General features: G+C 37.8%; 1 protein-coding gene and 1 long non-coding RNA gene across 9 annotated transcripts in view; one reads left to right on the forward strand and one right to left on the reverse strand.

Annotated features, from left to right (window-relative positions):
• Nucleotides 1–25465, forward strand: part of LOC310741888 — a 55061-nt gene that overhangs the window by 16911 nt on the left and 12685 nt on the right. The gene's annotated exons all lie outside the window — the stretch shown is intronic.
• lpp (LIM domain containing preferred translocation partner in lipoma) overlaps nt 8202–25465 on the reverse strand; it is a 244430-nt gene continuing 227166 nt past the window's right edge. For all 8 annotated transcript variants that reach the window (XM_083569446.1, XM_083569448.1, XM_083569443.1 and 5 more), the window contains 3 exons: nt 13280–13458; nt 11241–11361; nt 8202–10935 (listed from right to left, as the gene is read on the reverse strand). In XM_083569446.1, coding sequence (XP_083425572.1) covers nt 10807–10935; nt 11241–11361; nt 13280–13458 — 429 coding nt within the window. In that variant the 3' untranslated portion in view covers nt 8202–10806. The remainder of the gene's footprint in view (nt 10936–11240; nt 11362–13279; nt 13459–25465) is intronic.

Below are 25465 nucleotides of genomic sequence, written 5' to 3' on the forward strand. Positions count from 1 at the left end.
AACTATAAATAAATAAATTATATATATATATATATATATATATATATATATATATATATATATATATATATATATATATATATATATATAAAGAATTTGCGTTAAAATGTTATAAACGGTTTAATTATGCCCTAATTAATTGGTAGCTTCCTATTGTTAATTTGTTTGCTTGCTGCAGATTTTGTTTGTGTCAGCGTTAAGATTTTTAAATTTTTTTTTATCTCTAAATAATCTTAAATTATAGTTTTGATTTCCTGTATTCTCTACTTTCCATCGGCTCCTTTTATCTTTTTTCTTTTCTTTTGGAAGAGCACTTTATTCCCTGTTTTAAAGCAGTGAGTGGAGACCATCCTCATCAGAACTACGAACAAACACTTCAGTGATCATATTAAGGTACGTAATTTCTCTGATATCGCGAGCATCCAGCTCATTCAGTGTGGGAAGTGTGACATGTATAGTCATTCTTTCTCCGTCGCTAGCGGTTATTTTATCTGTGAGAAGTGTAAATTCGTTAGCTTTCTGAAGGAGAAGATCCTAGGATTAGAGGAGCGCATCCATGGTTTAGAAAAAATTAGTGAGAGCGAGAGCAGTCCAGGTTTTGCAGGGGAAAGCCTGGATTCCCTAAGTGGAGTTAGCATTCCCCTGACTCCAGCATTAAAGCACCATTCCTCTCTGCTTCATGTGTCCAACAGGTATGGTCTTTTCAGTGGAGCACCCGCTTAGAAACCTGAAAGAGATCTGGTTATAGGAGACTATATTCTGAGGCAAATTAGCAAGGCCTTTAAGGGACAGAGCAGGTCATAGGTTTCTTAGAAAGCACAGGTTCTCTAAGATAGTTTTTCACACAGGAGCTAATAATATGCTCCTTTGACAGTCAGAGGTTACTAAGAGCAGCATTATAGAAGTGTGTAAATTAGTGAAGGCAATGTCCCATGCAGTAATATGCTCTGGTCCCATGCCAATGGCAATGTAGCTTACAGCAGGTTATGGTCGCTGAACTGCTGGATGTCTGAGTGGAGCTCCAAAAACAATGTGGGCTTCATAGATATTTGGAGCAATTTTGAGGGCAAGGCTGTTCTGTTAACAGTATCCATCCATCCCACTCGGAAAGGTGCTGCTCTATTTCTTGTAGTATAAGTCAGAGTCTCAGAACAGGATTAGTTAACCAGTGACTATCCAGAGCCAAGGCCAGGGAGCAGACAGACAGGCTAAACTGACCATCTGCTAGCTGCACGGTGTCGTCACTCAGGGTTCACCAAATTGAGAATGTTTTTGGTTCCTGAGCGAGACTAAAACGTATACATTTTCAGAAAGTCTGTATATGTAACCCAATGAATATTAAAATAAATAAGACTGAATGCACAACCTGCACCTCTGATCTAAAGAAAGGATTGTTGAATATTAGATCTCGTGTCAAATGCCCTGATTATAAATAAAATTATTACCGACCAGGAGTTTAATGTAATGTGATTGACAGAAACGTGGATTAAACCAAACGAATATCTAACATTAAATTAAGGGAGTCCTCCTGGGTATAGTTACATACACCAGCGTAGTCTAAATGGCCGAGGAGATGTGTCGCTGCTATTTATAATAATAATCTAAGCGTCAGACAAAAAAACACAAATGTAACATACATAAAATATTTTGTGTCCAAAAGCAAGTCTAGTCAGTCAATTCCATTAATTATTATTTATAGATCCCCCCAGGGCCCTACTCTAAATTATAAAAAAAAAAATCTATCTACTTCTTTAGACAAAGCATTAAATTTGGTGACTTTAATATTTATTTTGATAATCAGGAAGACTCCTTAAGAACAACAGTTGTGTCCATTCTAGATTCAGTAGAAATTAATCAGAATGTCATATGACCCACTTATAGTGGTGGACATTAACATAGTGGTGGACATTTAATATTAACATTTGGATTCAATATAAAAAATATAATCATTCCACAGTCTGAAGGTATTTTAGATCATTACCTTATCTCTTTTAAAATCTGCCTCAGTCATTGCATTAGTACCTTGCCACATTTCAGTGTTAAGCATACATTCACTTCAACTTTAGACTTACATTTCCGACATTAATTAGATCCCCATCTGACACTGCAGAGCTCGACTGGGCCAATGAATGCCTAGAATCAACGTTCCATTACACTCTGGATGATTAGGGAAAAGAATTGAACCGTGGTATAATGATCATACACGCATCTTAAAACAGACCACTCAGAAATTAGAACGTAAATGGCATTAAACAAAAGTAACAGTATTTTAAATTGCAGAAAAAGAGAGCCTCCTAAGTTATACAGTAGAAAAGCTCTAAGTGCTGCTAGATCAGCATATTTCTCCACCCTCATTGAAAATAACAAGCATAATCCTAAAGTTTTTTCAGCACGGTAGCAAAATTAACAGGAAAAAAAAAAAAAACTGCACTAACATGCATCAACTTGTATTCTCAATCCCTTGCCTACAATTTTCCTTAAACAGATCATTACAAAAGTAATTGAACCTGTTCTGAAAATAATAAACTCTTCCATAAACATTGGTTATGTACTTTGTCCGCTGTCCGTTGTCCAATATCAAACCTACCCTTTATCTCCAAGATTCTAGAAAAGGTTGTAGCACAGCAGTTATGCTCACATCTACCTAGAATTTTTTTTTCCAAATGTATCAGTCAGGATTTAGGCCTCATCATAACACAGAGACCGCACTGGTTAAGGTGGTAAATGACCTTCTATTGTCCTCTGATCAGGGTTGTGTCTCCTTATTTGTTTTGCTCGACCTTATGGCAGCTTTTGACACCATTGATCATAATATCCTCCTTGCTAGACTAGAAAATGTTGGAATAAAGGAAACAGCTCTTTCATGGCTTAGTTCTTATCAGGTCCTATAAGTTTGTTGATGTAAATGGTGAGTTCTCCACACTCTCTGAGGTACAATTTGGTGTTCCGCAAGGATCTGTCTTAGGCCCACTGCTTTTCTCTTTATATATGCTGCCTCTGGGTGAAATTATATGTAAACATGGTATTAGCTTTTATTGCTATGCTGATGATATACAGATGTATGTTTCAGCAAAGCTATATGAGAGATCAGCTCTCTCAGCTCAAAAATTTTGAGAAATGTGTAAAAAACACTAGACAGTGAATGCTTGATAACTTCCTTCTGCTCAACTTGGATACGATGGACGTACTCTTACTAGGACCACATGCAGCTAGAAGTAAACTCTCTGATTACGTATCATCTCTGGATGGTCTTCCCGTCTTAGTGTGCACGGCAGTTAAAGACCTTGGTGTGATCACTGACTCTAGTCTTTCGGTTAAAGCTCATGTGAATAACATTACCAGGATATCATTCTTTCACCTTAGAAACATTGCTAAAATAGAAAATATGATGTTTTAGGATGCAGAAAAAAATTTGTTCATGCTTTTGTTACACCTAGATTAGACTACTGTAACATTTTACCGTCTGGGTGTTTGAGTAAGTGCATAAATAAACTTTAGTTAATCCAGAATGCAGCAGCAAGTGTCCTTACTGGATCTAGAAAATATGACCACATCACCCCTGTATTAAACATTCTACACTGGCTCCCCATCAAATCTTGCAATGATTATAAAATACTACTACTGATGTATAAAGCATTTAACAGTCTCATCAGATCTAAGTGAGCTTTTGTACCATTCTGATCCCCGACGCCTACTTAGATCAAAAGGTGCAGGCTATTTGTTGGTACCTCAAATAATGAAGACTACAGCAGGGGGTAGATCTTTCTCTTACAAAGCCCCACAGTAATGGAATAGCCTGTCAATTAAAGTGTTTAGGACTCAGACGCAGTTTCATTGTTCAAGTCGAGGCTGAAAATATTTATTTAGTCAAGCCTTTTATCTCTAGATTTTTCTTTGGTAAAGGAGCAGATCTGAAGGGATCATTAATAAATAGTTCGGTGAACTGGTATATTTGTATGCTGTCACCCCCTAATGCGTTAACTCAGGTTTGTTGACTGTGGTGTGGTGGGCCATCTCCATATCCGTATCCAGAGATCCCTCATGTTTATGTTACCTTTTGGCTTTTTCTTTTAGTTATGCTTCCAAAGCAAGTCTTGCCGGAGTCCCCAACAGCACAGTGTCCTTTACTTTTATACAAAAACAAGGAAGTTTTAAATAATTCATATCCTTCTCGCTGTCACCCTCTTCTCTCTCTCTCTCGGTTGAGTTAAACATGCTTCTGAGGTACGAGTGACCAGTGTTCCTGCCACTCTCCTCTCCTTGGATCTGCCTACTCTGTGAAACTGGGGATGTTTCACATCAATGGCCTAGTAATCCATGAAATTATGGCGTAACACAGGAGCTTTGAGGATGGATTTGGAATGTAATTTACGTCAACAGTCTGCTACTCTGACTCACAACTACAGTGTGCATTTGATCACATCACTGCAACCTCAACATCGTTTAGCTGTAATAAATGGACATTCGGTGCCACCAAGATGAGGATGGGTCCCCTCTTAAATCTGGTTCCTCTCAAGGTTATTTTCTTATGCCATCTCAGGGATGTTTTCCTTGCCACAGTCGTCACTGGCTGGCTCATTAGGGACATACTTACACTTACAAAGTACAATTTTCATCATTCTTTCTTACCTCATTATTTGTGTGAAGCTGCTTTAAGACAATGTCCATTGTTAAAAGTGCTTTACAAATAATAATGAACTGAATTGGATTGAATGTTGGGTCATGGCGTGGTTCACCCAGGATGTCAAGCTAGAACATCCATTGTCAGTTGGTGGTATCTACTTAGCATGAATGTACAGTTTAGCATCAGTCCAACAGCAAGCAGAACATTTTGAGAGGAATAAATGATGGAAGAAACTCCTGACTCTAACTTGCCACAACACCCGTGGCCTTATTTGCCTTATTTAGGTGATGTTATCCACTTCACCTGTCAGCGATTTTAATGTTAAGGCAATTCAGTTTGGACACGTGCGCATGACAGTCACTTTTTTGATCCCACGCCTGCTTACTCTCAGAAATTCCTCCCAAAGTTTTTTTTGTTGTCCGTTAAAGCTAAATAAAAAAAAAAAGGCACATTCAATTCTGTCGTGACCAGCGCTGTGGGAAACAACATGTTCGGCACTCCCGGATGCACATCACTATTCAGTTACACTCAGCAAGTTTATAGTCACATCACTGAGGCATGCTTGCTGAAAGAGACCAAATACATACTTGAAATACATATGTACAAGTTTTCACATTTATTGAACTGTTCATTTACTTTGGTTTGGTAAACAAGTGCTGTCTGATGTGTGCTTTACTTCACTCTATGCTTTTTACTTCACTAATTAAACAGTTTTTCCATTCCAAAAGATGCCAGTCTAAGACATACAGTTTGAACTATTGGTCAAATCATTATTAATGATAAAACATTCCACTTATAATACTTTAGTATTTTCTGAGTAAAAGTTGATAAATAAAAGGTTTGATTGGATTTGACTATCAGTTGAAAACAATGAGTCAAAATAAAACTGGAGTCATGGTAAATATATATATGGGGTCATGATGAGGAGAGGTGGTAGCTCATTAGTTAAGCCATTGGACTTTAGATCAGAAGGTCACAAGTTCAAATCCCACCACCACCACCAAGCTGCCACTGCTGGGCCCTTGAGCAAGGCCCTTAACCCTCAACTGCTTAGTTGTAAGTCACTCTAGATAAGGGTGTCTGCCAAATGCAATAAATGCAAATGATGAATTTATAGTAAATAATTTACTTATTTATAATTAAAAGACCTGACCCAGTTGGAAATGCCACTGCTGGTCCTGTGAGAAAAAACAGTTGGATAACACATTAACACACACCCTATGTACGTAAGCCACATTGCCACATTATGTCAGCCAAAAGGATCCACACTCATCAATGTGTTTGTAAACAGCAGATTAGTACAGTAAGCCAAGTCCCACGCTGGGATGCTGGAGGGGAAACACACACACACACACACACACACACACACACGCACACACAGAGCTTTCTCTGCACTTAAGGAGACATTAACTACTCACACACACTTCAACATTTTTTAATATATAAATGGATGACTGCCAAAGCAGTTTATTTATTTCTTGATAAATCCTCCTACATCAGTATTATGGGATGTTCAATGTAGATTCCTGATGTAGATTCTCAATGAAACTCCTGCTTGTAACACTGCATAAGATCAAGGGGTGAATACTTACAGTATGCAAAGCACTATAATACAACGAATTCTGAATTTAGATTGGTCTTCAAAAAAACAATGCACCCCAATCATACAATATTATTATTATAATTATTATACAGTGGTTTACAATCACATGATACCTCCGTAGTCACCCCCTGGGTTGCATCCTGATGCAGCCTATTTGTTTAGGGAGTGCACTGTAGAGGTAATTCTACTGTCTTGTGTATTTATTTCCACTGATCCTGCCTTGCATGTTGCACAAATGAGGGCACAAATTTCGATAGGATTAGAACTTTGATGTTTTACAGTGTGTGTTACGTGTCTTGATTTGTTCTGCTTGTTTCAAATTCAGCTGGATTTGTATTGTATAATACATAAGCTCATAATTTTGTTAATTCTAAAAGCAATGTTTGAGGAAGTAATTTTTTTCCGCTCTTATTTCCACAGTTTGAGCTCTCAGACATCTTTACAGCTCGGATTTAGACTGCTGAAAATCTGAAGACAAACCATTCTGGTGGAGTTACGCCGTTTTTGAGCCGTTCATTTATCTCAACCAATTACTGCCACGAAGCTATTCAGTGTTGTCCTCTGGCATCGCTTTCCTTGGCTCCACGTTTCGGGTTGCCGCTCGCAATCTGGAGAGAGTAATAAAACGGCCGCTGACTTACAGCCGGATCCTGGAGCGTGAGCAAGATGACAAATTGAACGGATTAAATTAAGGGCCTCAAGGGGTCCCTTGTGGAGACCTTTAAATTATTTTAAAAATTCAATCAGACCGATTTTATCAGAATGCCTGAGAGTGCAAACAACAACAACAAAAAAGAAAAACACCAGAGTAAATTAATAAAACAAGAAAACGCTATCAGACAGTGACAAAGATATGATATGCTGAGGTTACTGAGTATGCTACGAGAATAGATTCTAGAAGGAAAGACTTTTAAACATTTAAACACACAACAAACAAATCACTCAAATTTAGGAAGTCACATCATTAAATGTTGGAATGTACATCCTAAAATGTATATATCCCACATTCTCCATACATATTGTGCCTTACACATATCTAACTTTAAAACAGTATATATTATATACATGTGTATATACCCAGTGTACTTGTGTACTCATCAGCTCAGAGCCTTTATATTTATTGCTACTTTTTGCACTTCTGGAAGACGCTAAATCTACCTACATATCTATCTATCTACATGTGTGTGTTTATACAACTGAATCAACATTGTGACTCTTATGATTAATTATATGGCAAAAAATATTTTTTACTTCTGAATCCTGCCTTCTATTCCCATCCATTTACACAAAGTACATTACCAAAGTGTATGATAAGGTAAGATGGTTGATGGTGGCTTGCCTGATATGCCACTTAACTTACCTTGGTCACACGTTCTTTCGCCATACTGTGTCTTTTTGTCGGATTTTTTAAATTGTTATGAGCTTGTGGTCACTACTAGTGTTAGCTGCACAGGGGTAAGGCAGCATCGCATACATTGCTAGCACAGGTAGCACATCCAATCTTGATCATCAAACCCTTTACTGGAACTAATTGGCCCAAATCATTTCAAGCATGACCGTGTTCTTGTGCAAAAAAGTGGTTTCCGAAGGTTAATTTAAAACTTCTGATTAAGTGTTGACAAACAGTTGACTATATAGTGAATGTGGCTGCCATCAAACATTGTGGCAACACATGAAGGTGACATAAATTCGAGGTGAATTTAAAAGGGGTTTGGGACGTGTCCAAACTGACAAAAGGCGCAAAGACAAACACTCTGGCCCAAATCAAGGCTAAAAAAATATAAATAATAATAATAAATTCAAGGTTTTCTATAATACATGACAAATTCATGCTTATGCCACTGCTTTAATAATTCATTCTAATCGTGTTCTACATATTGTCGACTGTTGCACTATTAATGTTTCGGGTTACCAGAGTTAAATTTGAGGGAAATTAAAAAAAATATATAACACATCCAATAAAGCCAAACAAACTCTTATGCAATAAAGGTTTATTAAAGCTAGAGGAAATAATACAGAGACAGTATGAAAATGAATACTTGCAAATACAAATCAAACAAGGATATTAACATACTGTAGATTAAGTTTTCTAATCAATCAAAAAAATTATTAATAACAAATTTCCTTTCTCCTGGTATACAGGATCCCCTCAGATAGAACCCCTAACCACACAAATGAGACGTAACAAAATAAAAAGTGTAAGAAAGTTCTCTATAACATTTCATCTCTTGGAAATTTATGGTCTATTCTAGAAAATACCTGACTGAACAAAACGAATCGGAGGCCACCCTGAGCATCGTAGTACATTTTACCCCTAATGTTCAATTACATGCTTGGTGTTTTTTTATACCCTTGTTTCTTTCCTCACTGATGAAGCAAAAGTCGTAAAAATATAGAGAATCACTAAAAGCATTTAAGCAGTACTACATTTTTAGCTGGAAGGCAGAACAGAGAGCACCTCTGCCTTTGCTAAGTAAAGAATAACCACCTCTCTATGCCTTAAGAGCAGGATGATGAAACTCAACCAGAAAAAAGCACACAGTGTGGAAAACTTATTGCTTAATCAAATCGCGAATATTTCCTGAAGAGTAAAGAGAAAAGTTAAGGTCTGCATATTATTTTTTTTATAAAGTGTCAATGCAATAATAAAAAGGAAATTGCATATTATTATTCTTTTACATAGCCACGAAATAAATCCTATCACTGTAAGTTCTTTTTCCTAATCGTTACAATACTTTCATCGCTATTTAGGCCTAATTTTACATTTCACAAAATGACGATATTAGAACTTATGCTCACAGTCCTGTTTATATGAGCATACAAGAAGCTATGTTGGTTATAATAGTCAAAGAAATTGTTTTTTTATTTTTTAAATGTACCTGTTTGATTGTCACACCGTAACTGATTTCCTTTAGTGTTCATCACTTTGTGGACTGTCCAAAAAAAAAGAAAAAGGCACTTTATAATGCCCTAATTCTTTCCAAAAGACCCCAAAAAGCACAACAGCTACAGTATGTTGCATTAAACGCCTTCGTTCATGATATCCATATACATAGAAGAATTGTGCTATGAGAAAGCAGAATATTGAATAACAGGAGGAAGCAGTAGTGCACTGCAGTGTTACTCAAACTTTGGTTATATATGTTTGGGTTCACAGTCCTATTCCATAATAAACCTCTCCATCAACTGCATAAGTATATATATATATATATATATATATATATATATATATATATATATATATATATATATATATATATATATATATATAAAATGTAAATACACACGTCGTCAGAGAATGTAAACGGTGCTCCAGTGGGAGTCGAGAATCTTGAATCCGCGTCTCACAGAATTTGATTTTTTTTCTGATTTCCAGAAATATTTTTAAATCCTATATTTTTTCTGACTGATGTAATTAGTCTCGACATGCACCGATATTTATGTAACATCTGCGCAACTACAATTCGACTTCACCTTCTCTAGAGACCTGAAACTAGAGCGTTAAAAATCATACACATCTAAACTCTGCATATTATTCACCCAAATAATTTGGAAAAACCCTTTGCTATATTTAATAAAGCCAGAAGAAAAAAATAAAAGCCCCTTTGAGTGTGTGTGTGTGTGTGTGTGTGTGTGTGTGTGTGTGTGTGTGTGTGTTTGTGTTATTAATACATAAAGTACATACATATATGTGGCCCCATCACCATCTGTATCGTGCTTTTTGCGAATCAAATGTATACGTAGATATGTACATCATGAATGTAATATGAATAATAAAAGCAGGACTGCTGATTGTCAGGAAAATTCTCAAGTGGATTATGGTGCTGTTTTCACTCTTAAAGAGAAAGCACATACAGTTTATTATTAGAATAACAACTAATGTTAAAAAGCTCATCATCGACTGACTGAACTGGATTATTAAATTCGAGCTGAAGTACTTCTACCAGGGAACACAGATTACTTAAATCTATGGGAAGGTAAAATACTATTACTATGCATTAGTCCCTGGTACGTTTTCTGCTCTGTGACCACTGGCCATATGGAAGATATAAGAAGAAATATAAAGCCAGCGAGTCTCCTAACTGAGAGATCGCTGTAATGGTTCAGCGAGCACAATTCATCATCACAACTATCCTTAAATTCTGCATAATTTTATGCGTGGTACCTTTAAAGTTATACTATTAAATGTGTTTTTTTAATTTTTTATTAGTAGAATACATATGCAAAGATAAAATGCTTTGAGAGTGACTGCAACAAACGTGCATGACGTGATCACTATGAACTGCGTGTTTGTGTGTGTGTGTGTGTGTGTGTGTGTGTGTGTGTGTGTGTGTGTGTGTGTGTGTTTGTGTGTGTATTAAGCATTGTATTAAGCGTGAGAATATTTCAAAATGCAGCCACAATATATCAGATGATTTAGGATTATACAAGTGTGTGTGTGTGTGTGTGTGTGTGTGAGTGTGAGAGAGAGAGAGAGAGAAAGAGTGAGAGAGAGAGAGAGTGAGAGAGAGAGAGAGAGAGAGAGAGAGAGAGAGAGAGAGAGAGAGAGAGAGAGAGAGTGTATGAGAATAGAATAGACTCAGAGGTCAGTGGTGGCCTTGGCAGTGAGGGCCTGGATGCGGCTGGTGTTGCAGTTCTTGCAGAGAACATGACCATCCAGTGGGTAGCAGCCCTGATTATCACCCTCAGACAGCAGACAGCCACAGTCCTGCACCACACACACACACACACACACACACACACACATTTAAGTGGCATCCAAAACAATAATTTATTGCAGCTGATTTATGCTGTGTTTACACCAAACTCTAAGCTAAATATGAGTCTTAAATGGAAACCCTTAGTCTCTGTTAGTCTGTAAATTACAAGTTATAGTTTTTAATCAAAAAAAGGCAGCACAAATTATAGGTACCAGCCAAATGTCCCCATAAGGTCGAAATTGTCAGATATTCCGGGTCAGTACCAAAAGCAAAAAACATGGACACACACACACAAACACACTCATACACACACCTCGCAGCGGTAGCACTGCACATGGAAATCTCGGTCCAGGGCCACAATGCGCACCGTTTCCTCCTGGCCAGGAGCAGGCATTATGGGCTCTTTACACACAGAGCAACGAGGAGCAAACTTCCTGCAGGGGGACACAGACAGAACTCGCTCTAGTCCACACTCACACACCAGTAAAATACTGCTCTTTTCTTAATAATCTTAATGTAATTGCAAATTCAAATCATGGCAAATGTGAGTGTAACCTGGTGTAAAATAGTGCAATTGAAAAATAATAAGAGGGTGGAATTTCAATACATAGATTAACCAAAGGTGTAGTCAGGGCATCTCAAGTATAAGGGGATATCTGATCTGAAGTGCTGGCAGCTAAAAGCCTGTGTGTGTGTTCACTTCAGAGGATAACACAAGAATTACATAATCCAATTTCTTCCCTCCAGAAATAAGTACAGCAACTAATGGTATTTAATCGATCTTAGTAGACGTTCGGTATCATTAGATACAGTATTTAAAAAAATATTCTCAGCCTATATTCAGCCTAAAGTATACAGTATACTGATTTGTTTATCTCTATCTGTACAGAATAGTACTTATAGACAAAGAATGTCAAGCTAATAACATTAATGCTGTTAATACAAAAAAATTGAATGCAATATTTAAGAAAAGTGGCATTGAACACAACTCAGCACTAACAAAACTCAACTGTTATAGCCGTTTCTGGTAACCTGAACAAAAAAAAACGCTGCTTAGTACTTCAAGATTAGTACTTTCAAGTGAACATTACACCACTAAATTGCAGCTGCACATACACATGCATTAAGCCATTTACAGTATATTATATTAAAATGCAGCTGTATTGATATGTAACTTATCAAAAAGACACAATAACTTCTTAGGAATTTCCTGCAATTGGCCTCACATTATACTGGAGAGCATTACCTCAAATATTCTCTGCTTTCAACGCTCATTCTGCTCAGTTTGTTACTGTTTCTGCACAACCAGGTGATGTGAATTTAGACAAACCCCTGTGGCTTTTAATTCTCTAGCTATTTAAGCAGGTGGTTTGAAAAACTCTGTCTCACACATTCAGGGGAAATGTACAAAAGGAACAGAGACGTATGAAGAGGAGGCTGGTGAGGATGTGAAGACAAAAACTGGCTATATGGTCTATCCAGGTAAGGGAACTTCTACATTGATTTGTATAGGAAGCGGAGAGTGGTGACCGAGGAGAACCACAAAAACAATGCCGAAACCTGGCTGTTCCTCGACACAAAGGGATTTCTGAGGACGCAAGTAACAGCTTCTGTGTCAAACTTTTCAGTTCCTCAACAGGTAGCTATTGTCCTCTACCCCATACAAGTTTTGCTTCCGGTTTTCTTTGTAACACAATTGTCTCTTTTAAGGAACTTGTTTGTTTGCTTGCAATTTTTAGGTAAAGATGGACCTTTCTGTATAAGGCAGCTGTACTGGCCATGAAAAAAAAATTACCATAGAACATCATTTAGTGCTCCAGCACTGCTCGACTGGTACCACCTTCTCTCAGAATGAGAGGTAACTATACTTTAAGGCTCTTCTCTGTTCTGGCACCGAGGTGGTGGAATTAACTTTCCCTAGATGTCCAAACAGCGGAGTCCCTGGCTATGTTTAAGCGACGGTTGAAGACCTACCTCTTCCTGAAACACTTAAATTAGCACTTTCCAAGATTGCTTTGTAGAAATCAAGAGTTATATTTATATTACGTTTGTTATCTTGCGTACCAGTGTAGATTTATTTATTGCTAGAGACTCAAAGCACTTTTGTACGTCGCTCTGAACAAGGGCCGCAAATGTTAATGTAAATTTAGTAAGAAATCACTTCTGCTCTTTAGGGTAGTAAAGGGTTTTGGTTTCAAGGGCACATAGCAGATTTTGTTGAATTGTATGTGTATGTGTCTGTCCGTCTGTCTGTCTGTCTGTCTGTCTGTATGTATGTGTGTATGTGTGTGTGTGTGTGTGTTTATGTGTGTATGTGTGTGTGTGTATGTGTGTGTGGTTGATTAATGTTACTTGTGAAAATCCTCGATGCAGTGGATGTGGTTGGAGGCATCTACGGTGAAAGGAATGCCATCCAGGCTCCGGTGACACACCACACAGGTAAAGCAGTGTGGGTGGTATGCTTTACCCGTCGCCCGCAGAATCCTCTCCATGATGGGCTTACTGCAGATGTTACAGGTCTCCAATGTGTTCTGAAGATACACACAAACACACAAAATCCAACGTTACTATTCATCATTATAGTTGAGAAAGGTTGAATTTTTATACATATTTAAATATACTAAATACACATTTCTAAAATCCACTCATAAAAAAAATAAAATAAAAAAATCCTCCATCGCCATTGCAAGATTCAATATCCATGAAAAAGAATGCTGTGTTCTAATCAGGCTTCTTATGTAAAAGCACTTAGTTTAGCATGAAAGCTACATGGATGCATGAAAGCAAAATGCAACCTTTTGATATGTGAGTGAACAGAAAGAGAAGAGAGTGGAAAAATTATTTTATTATGCATAGATCAAAATTAACAACTTGGGTTCTTTATTACAAGTAGTAGTAGCAGTATTCCTACTAGTAGTCTCTGTAATGTTCTTATTTAAGAAGTAATGCAAAATATTTAGTATGAAGCGTATTAATGAAACAAAAGGTTGGTCATTAAAAATAACATTTTAAATAAGCAATAGAAAGCAAAAAAAAATAAAAAAGTTTTCAATCATTTATCTCAATTACTTGCTGAACTATGAACATTCTAGGTAAAAAAAAAAAAAAAATTACACAAAAACAGCTATCAAGTTGCACAACAGAAAAATCTTTAGAAGCTCGCAAGTTTGATTCCTGATAATATCACAGCCGCCAGTAGACAATATCCAAGGACGAAAAACTGCCTATAATCTCTAAATAATCCAATGTTGATCACAAGGACATTATGGTAATAGCGTTAGCTGTTAGCTCATGTTGGGAGCCTGTCATAAGTTCGGAAACACCTAGTCATTTATGGTTTTTGGGAGAAAATCTTGTTCCTTTTGTTCATAAAATGCAAAAACACAAGAATGACAGAAAAAAAAGTTATGTGGACAGATGTGTCCAAATTTGACTTCTTTGGTTCTAACAAAAGAACTTGTTTAAGACGAAGAACAGGAGAGAAGATGATACCAGACTGGCACATATGCACAGCCAAACATGGAGGTAGAAGCTTAATGGGTTGGGTTTGTTTTGGTGCAGGGAAGGTTGGAGCCTTATTCTGGGTTGGAAAGTAATCCTAAAACAACATGGCTACCTTTCCATTGCCAGAATTGCATTGCAATCCAGATGTCTGGACTGCAGATAATTGGAACCAACTTCACTGTACAACAAAAAGCATACGTCCAAGCTCTGTAAACATTATTTAGAGAGCAAACAGTCTGCAGAAGTGTTACCCCATCATGGAATGACCTGCCCAGTCGCCACACCTAAATCGTGTTAAACTGCTCTGGGATGAACTGGATCACAGGGTCAGAAAGAATTATCTAGCTGGTGAGGAGCTGTCTTTATGTGTCCCAGAGGAATCATGCCCCAGCTTCCACCATCCCTTCACTAGAAACAGTAGTAACATTGGTTATGCATTCCAAAATGTATATTCTTATAAAATTGTTCCCTGTTGATTTTTTTGCAACAATCAACAGCAAAATCTTTAAAAGGTCACCAGAGGGATAATTGGAAGATTACATGCTGTCTGAAGTGAAAGTGATGAGGATTTACAGCAGGCCTGCTCCTTCAGCTGAATGCAGTAATCAGGAGATCAGTGCGATATGCCAGAACTAGACCATTAGACCATACAAAGCTTTTAAAACAAACTCATGAACAGATGTCACAACCTGTCGCTGTCTAATGCAAACGCCATTCAGCTCTACTGCTGAACAAACTGAACTCCAGGTGAGGGGTCTGCCAATAAATTGTGCTGGTGAGTAAACAGCTAGCAGGGAATTCGGTTTTATAGTCCATCTGTAAACAATCACGCACATCTCACTTTTCTGTGACAGAAAATGTATGAAGGAGGCCACTGATCCAGCCCCTGTAATGGATATCATCTTATCACTTACCCTTAAACATTTCAGAAAGGCAGATATGGAGTACAGCTCATAAATGAAAGCAAGAATGGGAGCCAGTCTGATTAGCTGCTCTCTCAGTCGTAAACAAAGTAATCTTTCACTCACCCCCTCCTTCTGCTGGAGGCAGGACAGTAAATATGTCGACTTTCTGATGACTGTGGCCTTTTCCCTTGGCCATGAGCGCTGGGCACCGTGCCCGCTCATGACTTCTCTTTTCCTCTGCATCGCTCTTATTATTGCCCACCTCGAGCTGAGGATTTGTTATGGCCATATTTAATGCCCAACAATCCATTTTCTCTTCTGACCAGCCTCACAATTACAGCAAACAATGACAAATCATTGGAGGATTGTCAATTACAGTCGCCTCGCTTTCGGATAGAGATTTGTGTGTGTAGGCGTGTGTGTGTGTGTGTGTGTGTGTGTGTGTGTGTGTGTGTGTGTGTGTGTGTGTGTGTGATTCCTAGATCTCTCTCTTCTAGGTTCAGTAATCTTGCTGAATCTCTGCTGGCATGAAGCCATGAAGTAGCAGTTGTTCTCTCTGGCATGGTTCAAATGATACTTTCAGAGTGTGGAATGTGTGTGTGTGTGTGTGTGTACACGTGGCATAGCTGAGTTTCATCATGCAAAATCGGCCAAAAAACAGTGCTGCAGTTCTTCAAACACTCAGATGCCAAAGATTAACAGAAAAAGTCACTTTTGGTTAATCCCTAGGCCACAGAAGTCGTCTAACTGTGCAGAGGTCACACATTGACCTTTGACATCATTCTACGAACTTTAAAAGTCAAAGAGCTCAAATGTTTACACACCAAGAATAATGAGTTTCTGGTGCTGTCCAGTCCACCATCTCTTTATTTCTCTCCTTCCTCCCAAACATGTAAAAATAAAACGTGTCAACATGGTTGGTAAACAGGAGTTGCTATGGGAGAACAATGTTCATTTGCCACAAGGCATGGAAAAGGAATAGCCTTTATAAGCCTTTTAAAGTATTTAATAAGATGTCTACTGTGAGTCCATGCCTCAGGTCCTTAGTCAAAAAAAAAGAGAAGAGACAGACAAAGAGATGGATAAAGAGAGAGGGACAGGGAGTGAGAGAGAAAGTGTTCTCAGTGTTAAATGCTTAACAGATTCACCTGAAGCATTTCTTCAGCCTTTATGTATAGTGCTACAAGTCTGTACACACAAACACACACACATACACACACATACACAAACCCTAACCTTTACATGTTAATCATTCAGCACCTCTAAACAGATGTTTCAGACACTGTCCTTGCGCAACTGTTTTCGGCCCAAGTGTTTAACAATGACGTCAAAGCAGTCCAGATTTACACACCGTGATTTACTAACCAGCAATAACTTTCCAGTACGCTTTAAGAAAAAAATAAACCCATAAAGTATTTTCAAAAGCAACACTGGAGCAGACCCAGAAGACTGCCACTGCCACTAGAGGGCACTGGCTATCTGTGCCTCTAAAATATAAAGTCGAACGATGTAATGTTTTTTTTTTTCCTGACTCACATTTCTCTAAGTGTTTATCCAGAAGGCTAAACAAATGTCTATGTGGATGAGGTGAAGTGAATTTAGGTCAGAGAGCTTGTCGCTGAACCGAGGGCCGAGCAGAGTGTGTCGGAGTCAATTGTGGCCTCTCGTCTCCCACACAGTGTTTTCAATTTCCTGGCAAAATGCTTGGTCTTTCTCTTTCTTTCTCTGTTTCTCATTCCGTTTATCAGACACTCGAGCAGTGCAGCTTGAAAAACACTGCGCTTTATATAGACGCACTTTTGATCATCCAGAAGCTGATAATAGGAGATAAAAATCTGATTCACAAGTCCGGCTCAACCAAACGCCTTTTATTTTTTATCATTTTTTAATATGATCATTTTATCCAGACATAGAAAGGTTTCAATGAAGCATAAAATCACAAGTGATGGAGTAACTTAACACAAAAATGTATGAATGTCTGTATATGTGTGTGTGAGAGAGACACAGGATAACTGAAATTCATAAAGGAACTCTTTTTATTTTTTGTCCTCTCGCAGATGCGTGCACAAGCATGTAAAGCAGTGCACTCCATGTGTACTTAAGCAAAATACTTCAAACTTGCTGAATGTCTCTTTTGATATAAGGCTGTATCTGTTTTGCATAGTTTTCTGGTCAGCTGAATAGCATTCATTGGTTCTGCAGGAAATATCCAACTATCTTTACACTTTTCAGTGTCTGCCTGTATGTTTCTTTTCTTTTTTCATTGTGATATTTTGAAAAATAACTGTGACAAGAGTCCTGATAAAAAAAGAACTTTATAAACATTTGACTATCGTGTGCTTGTATTGAATCTCAGAGAGATTTCACCTATTTAAAAAAAAAAAAAAAACACTGTGGACATGCTGTTACTATATAAACACTGAAGTGTTTTATTCCTCATATATCACCGCAATTTCGCAATGATTTAGGTTTATTTTATTTATTTATTTTTTAAATGGTTACATTTCATGTTGTGGAAAGTCCATTGGAAAAAAAGTCCATTAGAAAAGTAAGTTCCTGTCATCTCTCATGTTACACCATCTATATTAGATTTTCTTTTGTTCCCTATGCTGAGGTCAATAGTGCAAAAAAAGTGCAGCTTGTCATTTTACTGGTCTTTTCCTGTGAAAACTTTAAGGAACAGTTTTATACTTGAGAAAAAAAATTGCAAAATAAACCTAAACAAAAAAAGTAAACAAAATCAATCAATTAACTATATATATATATATATATATATATATATATATATATATATATATATTTTTTTTTATAGAAAACTTTGTGAAAAATACGATGGCCATCATATCAATCCCTGTGTAAGCTGTCACAAAACAAAGATTAATATTAGAAACTGGAAACATGATTTGCCTTGAGGTTGAAGTAGTATCAGAGTTGGTGCTATCAAAAACAAATCAACACTTAATAAATCTTCTAATTAATTAGAATGGAACATATGCTACATGCGCTGTGGTGTAAAATAAAGTGCATGCTTGAACCTGATCCCTCTACTGTTGCTCAAAGCCAGTGAACGCCGGTTTATCATTTACTTTAAAGCAATGTCTCCTCAAGTGAAAAAAGAAGGAAAATATTTGTTATAAAATTTAAGAAAATGTTGAATGAGGGCAGTGTGGATGCTTCAATCACAATGTGAAATGGCAAAAACTGTAAATGTAGAGGAATGGGCAGAGGACAGCGGGCTTGATGTAGGTTAAATGCAGAAGTCAGAGCATCAGGCATGCTGTGACCTTCTCAAAGTCTCTCAAGGGTTCCCCCTGATTTTTTTCGTTCCTCAGGGAGTTTTTTCCTGGCTCCTACCAGCTCTGGCCAGGTCATAAAAAATCTAAATCTACATCCAGTTTTGTGTAAAGCTGCTTTTTGAGGGTGACTACTGTAAAAGGTGCTATACAATTAAAATTGAATTGAACTGAACCCTCAGAGAGGTTGTAAATGGCAAGGGAGCGACAGTAGACGGCTTTCAGAACTGGTGAAAAAGAAAGGCCAGGCTTTTACTCTGAGCCTGTGATGCATTAGTTGTAAGAGCTGCTTAGTGTGGCTATAATGCAGACAGATGAATGACTTGTACAGGCATTTCTCTGGCTTTTTTAGTCTCGATGTTCAATCAGAAAGCCATGGCACTGCGATCCTAACATGCCAGATATCCCTATGACTTCAGTGACTAAAGCTGAAAGTGTTAGTGACAGCTAACAGCATATAACAAGATGGAACTTTTTTTTTTTACTTTGGTTTAGAGCTGCAACCATGGATTATTTTGATAATCGATTAATCTGACAATTATTTTTCGATGAATCAATTATTTGAAGAGAGAGACGATTTTTGTCTATAAATACAAAACCCTCATTCAATGTATTTATATATAAAAGTGTACTTTAAAAGATGCAAAAGACACATATTGAGTTTAATTATCTGTAATTTAGACATTTTTAAGCTTATAGTGGCTGCCTGAGGAGTGTATGGGGGATTTCTCCTTTCAAAAAATTCACTCATGCTGGGCTGTTTCTGTAAAAAAAACACAAAAAACAGCAGTTTAGTACAATGTGTGTAAATCAACATTTGTATTGTTTTTTAATGATAATTGCAGGATTCAAGTTGACAACCATGCTTAAATTAATCAATATTAAATATAATACAACATTGTTTGACAATTTCTATTGAAAGAAAAACACATTTTGTTCAGTTGTGAAGATATAAGCATCTAGAATTAAAAATTAAAATAACAAAAATTGAATTACATTTTCTATAATAATTAAATGATATATGCACAAATTAAATATACAAACATTGAAAACAAGCATTTGAACATAGTTAAGCCACAGTAAATCATGTTTGAAAACAAAAAAGGTACTGTTGTAGTAAACAAATGCTATAAAAAGAGAATGGAACGGAGAAAAGCAGCAAGCTAACAGGCTTAATTTAAAACAAAAGAAAAAAAAAATTCTAGTCACTGATGTGGTAAAAAAAAATTATCGGTTGCTTATTTGCTCATTTGTTCAATTATTTGCTGCTTTTAGATTTAGTGTTTTATTCGCACCGTTTTGATTGAATCCATCACTATGTTGAGAGCGAGGTGATTGCGCAACCGGAGTCACGACAGAACAGATCCAGTGCGACTGTCCCGAAGTTAACAAACAGTTCACACAATAGCACTTCATTAAACTATACAATTTCTACATGATGAGGATTATAAAGTTTTTGCTTACCGTGCCGATGTTTCGTCTTCATCCGTAACACCAGAGTGTTTTCTTTTCACGTGCTCGTGCACCACTGTGGTGCTTCCATTCCCAGGCTTCTTTGTTGCGTTTAATATAAAATGCTCCCATGTCTTGGATGACTTGGGACGCACACTTTTTCCTGCTGCCGGTTGACCCGGTGCTCTCCACATTTCCACATCTCCCCTAACTTGAGCGGCCCAACTAAACGATAACGGCATTTATTGTCAATGAATTTCATTATCATATATAATCGATTCGTTTGTTGCAGCCCTACTTTGGTTGTATTATGTAAGAACTTAGAACACAGGATGAATTGATGATTAAAAAAAATAATAAAAAAAAACCCTCATGCTTAACACCAGAACGATTAATGATACTTAAACGTCACACATCATGACAGCCAATTAGCTAATTTCAGCATAGTTCCTGTATACTACACTAACCTCCTCTCATTTCATCTGCCCCATTCCATTTCTCCTTTCCTTCTCCTGTTTGTTCTCCATCCCTCCCCTATCCTTTATATCCCTTTCTTCATTTCCTTTCAATGAAATCAACGAAGCAGCAAAACACGACTCCTCTGAGCACATGTCCCTGCTTCTTCCTCTGATTACAGAGTAACAAGAGTAACACACACACAGACACAGGCTCCCTGACTTGTGGTGATACTGCAGGGTCAAACGAGGTTCAGGCATGTTTCTTTGCTAAAGAAATGAACAAAACGACAAAGAGAGAATGAGAAGGAGAAACACACTTAAGATAGGAATGAGGACAAAAAAAAAAAAAGACACATAGATCTCATCCAGAGAGTCATTATTGTAGTGATACCCAGTAAAACAATTCGACCTGTGCTCTAAGCACAGCACTCACACACCCACACGCAAGGTTTCTTCCAGCCCACTGATGGGCTTAGAAACCCATTTCAATGCAAGTGCTTCTTCTAATTGGGTCTCCCCTTTGAGGAATGCCAGTGAGTTAATCACGTCTGAATATACAGAACTCAATTAGGAGCTATGCAAGCTAATGTAGACAAATATGAATATTTCATAACAGGAGAAAGCAGAAAAAGCCTAGAACATAGGCACCGCCTGTGTGTTTGACATTGAGCAAAATGAGGAGGGTGGGCACAACTGCCTGTTTAGTGAGGCTGCTGCTTAGGAGCCATGCCAGAATACAGGCCATATGGAGGCACGCGCCAGAAAGAGCGCCGGAGTGTTTGCATTATGACTAACTGTATATCCATAAGGCCGTGTTAGATGGAAAACAGTGTCAAATCAAATTACATTAAGTCTGAGAGTGGAAAAAAAAATACACCTCCCACTCTAATTTTAGAAAGTAAACTGGAACTGTATTCCAAAAAAAGTTGATAAAAGTGATCTGCTAATCAACAATGACCACAAAGTGCTATATACATTGCTTAACTTAAAAAGTCCACCTGATTTGAGGAAGTGCATGATTAAATTCCACAGTAACAGTCAATGAATATTACAAGAATTTGCCATTTGTCCTATCCATTTCCTTTTTTACCTAGCCTAATAATGTCATCATTTAAATATTTAAAATTGTAAACAGTCTTTTACTATCAAAAACACCTTCCCACTTCCATTTCGCATCAGCCAGCACTCCAAAAGTTAAACACAGACTCAGGATACTCTAAATACAGAAACCCAACAATGTCTCAACTTATTCTCACATATTCGGTCACAGTATATGGACAAAAGCACTGGGACATCAGACCTTTTTCAGTTTTATGTGCTTCTTCCCTAAACTATTGCGGCAGTTTAGCTGTGAAGGTACACAATTGTATAGGACCAGTTTGGATGCAGTAACATTAAACCTTCGCTGCACCCTTTCCAGCAAAAGCGAAGAAGATATGCTTTACATGGGTTAGAGTGGAAGATCTCGAGTAGCCTGCTATAAACTCTGACCTCAACTCTACTGAATATCCTTCGGATGATTTTGAATGCCGACTGCACCCTAGACCTCCTCACCCTACATCAATACCTGAATTTAATGACGCTCTTGTTGCTGATTGAGCAAAAAAAAATCCACACCCACACTCCAAAATCTAATGGGACATCTTCCTAGAATAGTGGAGGTTATTTTTTATAGAAATTGTGGATTAAATGTGGAATGGGATGTTCAAAAAGCACATACGAATCTTCTGGTCATGTGTCCATAAACATTTGTCAATGTACTGTACATTAGGCCCTTTAAATGCCACAACATTTTTATAATGACACAAACATTGATCACAATATAAAGACTTTGTAAGCGTGCCTAAAAATCCAAACACTGGCATGTTAATGACAGGATCCTTCTGATGCTGTGATTTTCTCTGCTTGTGATCTTTTTAAAAATCCAAAAAAAGTGTATATACTGTATACAGATTATAAATATATATATATATATATATATATATATATATATATATATATATATATATACACACACACACACACACACACACACACACACACACACACACACACACACACACACACACACACACAAAATTCAGAAAACAAAAAGATTTCTCACTCCATCAAATTTTGTGTAATATTCTTAATGTGTGAGCACATGATTACTGATTACTACATTTACATTTGCGGCATTTAGCAGACGCCCTTATCCAGAGCGACGTACAAAAAGTGCTACTTATCAACTAGTCATCATGGAAAAGACGTGGCGATTTGAAAGGGAGCTGAACAAAAAGAATGATCATCCATCAAAAACTTTTTTTATTATTTAAGTTATTTCATAAGCAAAAGAAAGATAAAAAAGTTGTGCAGGTTCCTGGTCCATGGAAATAAGTTCTGAAAGCTCAGGCACTTCAATTCTTAGTCATGTCACTTCCTTCTTTAGTGTGAACAGTTACACATGTACTGAACATGCATGTTGTTGGTGGAGAAGGCCTGTGCAATTTTAATACCCATGCATTCTTGAACACATTATGCTGTCAACGGTGCCCATCACTACTACATATGAATGCAGATGGCATTATGCCTACTACTTACAGCATCACTGCAATACCACCCTGAGAAATGTTGAAACAGCTTGGCACCAAGCCAGCATGTTGTCAGGAGGTGTACAAGGATTTGCCCAGACACATGGCTACCAACATCTCGTCGCTGTATCAATAATTAGGATTTCTAGGTACACTGATATCCTCTGGTGCCCTTCTTCTAAACTCAGAAATATCTTTTAAGCTTTCTTCATGACTCTTCAGTAAACAGGAGGCACAAAATATTGTACTTTCAGCAGAACTTATATTAACTGTGCTTCTCAGAGTAGTCTCCGAGCACTGCTGCGGAAAATGAACACCATGACAAATAGTGTAGCGTAAAGTCACTGGCAAACAGAGCGCGCAACAGCGAAAGCTGCACGAATGAGATCCCGCATCAACGCTAATAAAGAACTCTGCGTGGCTTTTCCTTCTAAGTTCGAAGTCAACTTCTAAGAGGCAAAAGTACAGAACTGCTGCACAGTAAGGAATAATTGCAGTTTTTTTTTCCCCACAGAAGATTGATGGGTCATAAATCACAGCACACCTTGGTCTGGTAAATTGGTCAGATGAAAGCATTGATGGATGGACTTTAAACGTCACAAAAGAACTCAATTGTACAAAAGACCATAAGGATAAAAGATGCAATTAAGTCTGCAAACTAGCATATTACCTACGTAATCTGTTTAACCTAAGTGACCTGCATATTTCTTAGCCGAAAGAAGAGATTGAAAATTACTAGTCATGAAAGCGAATCAGCCGTATCTTTGGAGACGAACACAAAGAGCTCAAAGTCAAATTATTCCTCTTAGTAACGTACAATCTCACAGCAGAGGCCACAATTCTCTACTCATTATCCATTGCAGCAAATTAAATGGAAGGACCTGAATGCTTATCTCAGCTGGTCTTCATCCAGCAAGCAGTCTGGTTCCTCTATTAAAAAGACCTCGACGTGCGAGCAGCACTACCGTGCTCAATAACAAGAAATTATGATGTCCAATTAATCCTGGGCACAAGGCAGTAAAGTGCTGTGATGGAGGTAACATGACATCTTGCTCACCTAATTAACCTCAGTGCAGTGGAACCCCCTAAAGTCCAGCTGCTTCAGGGTTATCTTATACGGAGAAGGTGCAGAGAGGACACACAAAGAGCCATCATTAAAACAAATGAAGAAAAGCAGCAAAAAGAATGGCCTGTACTTCACAGCCAACAGTGTGAACATTTAAGGGTTACAATCTGATTGTTTTAATGAGAATACTTAAATCGAGCAGTCACAGCAAGGTCAAGTATGAGCTCTTGGAACATCGTCTTCTTCAAAGCGGCAATTCTGCTGCTCTCATTTTTATTGCAGCCACATCCCTCTGTGCTGCGGGCCTCTCGGCGGCGTGCACCTTGCGGCTCGGTAGCTGCGTGCCTCGTGTCTCAGCACCACGCTGCTTTGTACTACTCTATTTCATTTTTACAACGAAATTCAATTGTTCTGACATCTTGCCCTCTTGTTGGTGCCGTCATCTTCTGAACCTACATGCCATTGTCTAGATTCCATGCTCCTGGAGGAGGAACAATACAGAGAAGCCAGAGAGATGATAAACAGATAAAAGTTTGTAAACAGATACCGACCTGTGGAGGAGTTGTCCACTCCCAGAGAGAGGGGAATCATCGTGTTCCTAAATATTTATGTAGATGGGTAAACATGTGTCAAAGATGATGTTTTGCTGGTAAATTGCGCTCGTAGCAAAGCAGCAGACTTTGACACACTTTTTCCACTAGCGTCTCCCTCCCCAGAGTCCTGATATATTCCAATACGCACGATCGGTGCCAGCCTGCTCAGCAGGACACGCACACTCAACCACAGCAAGATTACCGGGGAGTAAAAATGCACACGATATACAGCATATAGGCAAAAGTTTGTGGACACCTGACCATAAGATTCGTCTGTACTTATTTAACATCCCATTCCACATTTAGCCCCATTTGCATTTACAATAACATCCACTCTTCTGGGAAGTTGTTCCACTAGATTGTTAAGTGTGGCTGTGGAGATTTGAGCTCATTCAGCCACAAGGGTGTCATTAAAGTCAGTTATTGATGTAGAGTCAAGTCGTTACTGAGGTAGGTGAGGCGAGGATGCCTAGGGTGCAGTCAGGGCTCCAATTCATACCAAAGTCGTTCAATAGGGTTTAGGGCAGGGCTCTATATTAGGTCACTGAAGATCTGCTACTTAAACACATGTAAATCATATCTTCATGGATCTCACTTTGTGCACAGGGGCACTGCCATGCTCTAACAATTTAAGTAGATTGAAAACTACTACACGAACAATTGCATAGGATGGACTAACAGAGTAACGTCTAGTTTT

The sequence above is a fragment of the Silurus aristotelis genome (genome assembly GCF_946808225.1).
Source record: "Silurus aristotelis genome assembly, chromosome: 2".
Lineage (NCBI taxonomy): Eukaryota > Metazoa > Chordata > Actinopteri > Siluriformes > Siluridae > Silurus > Silurus aristotelis.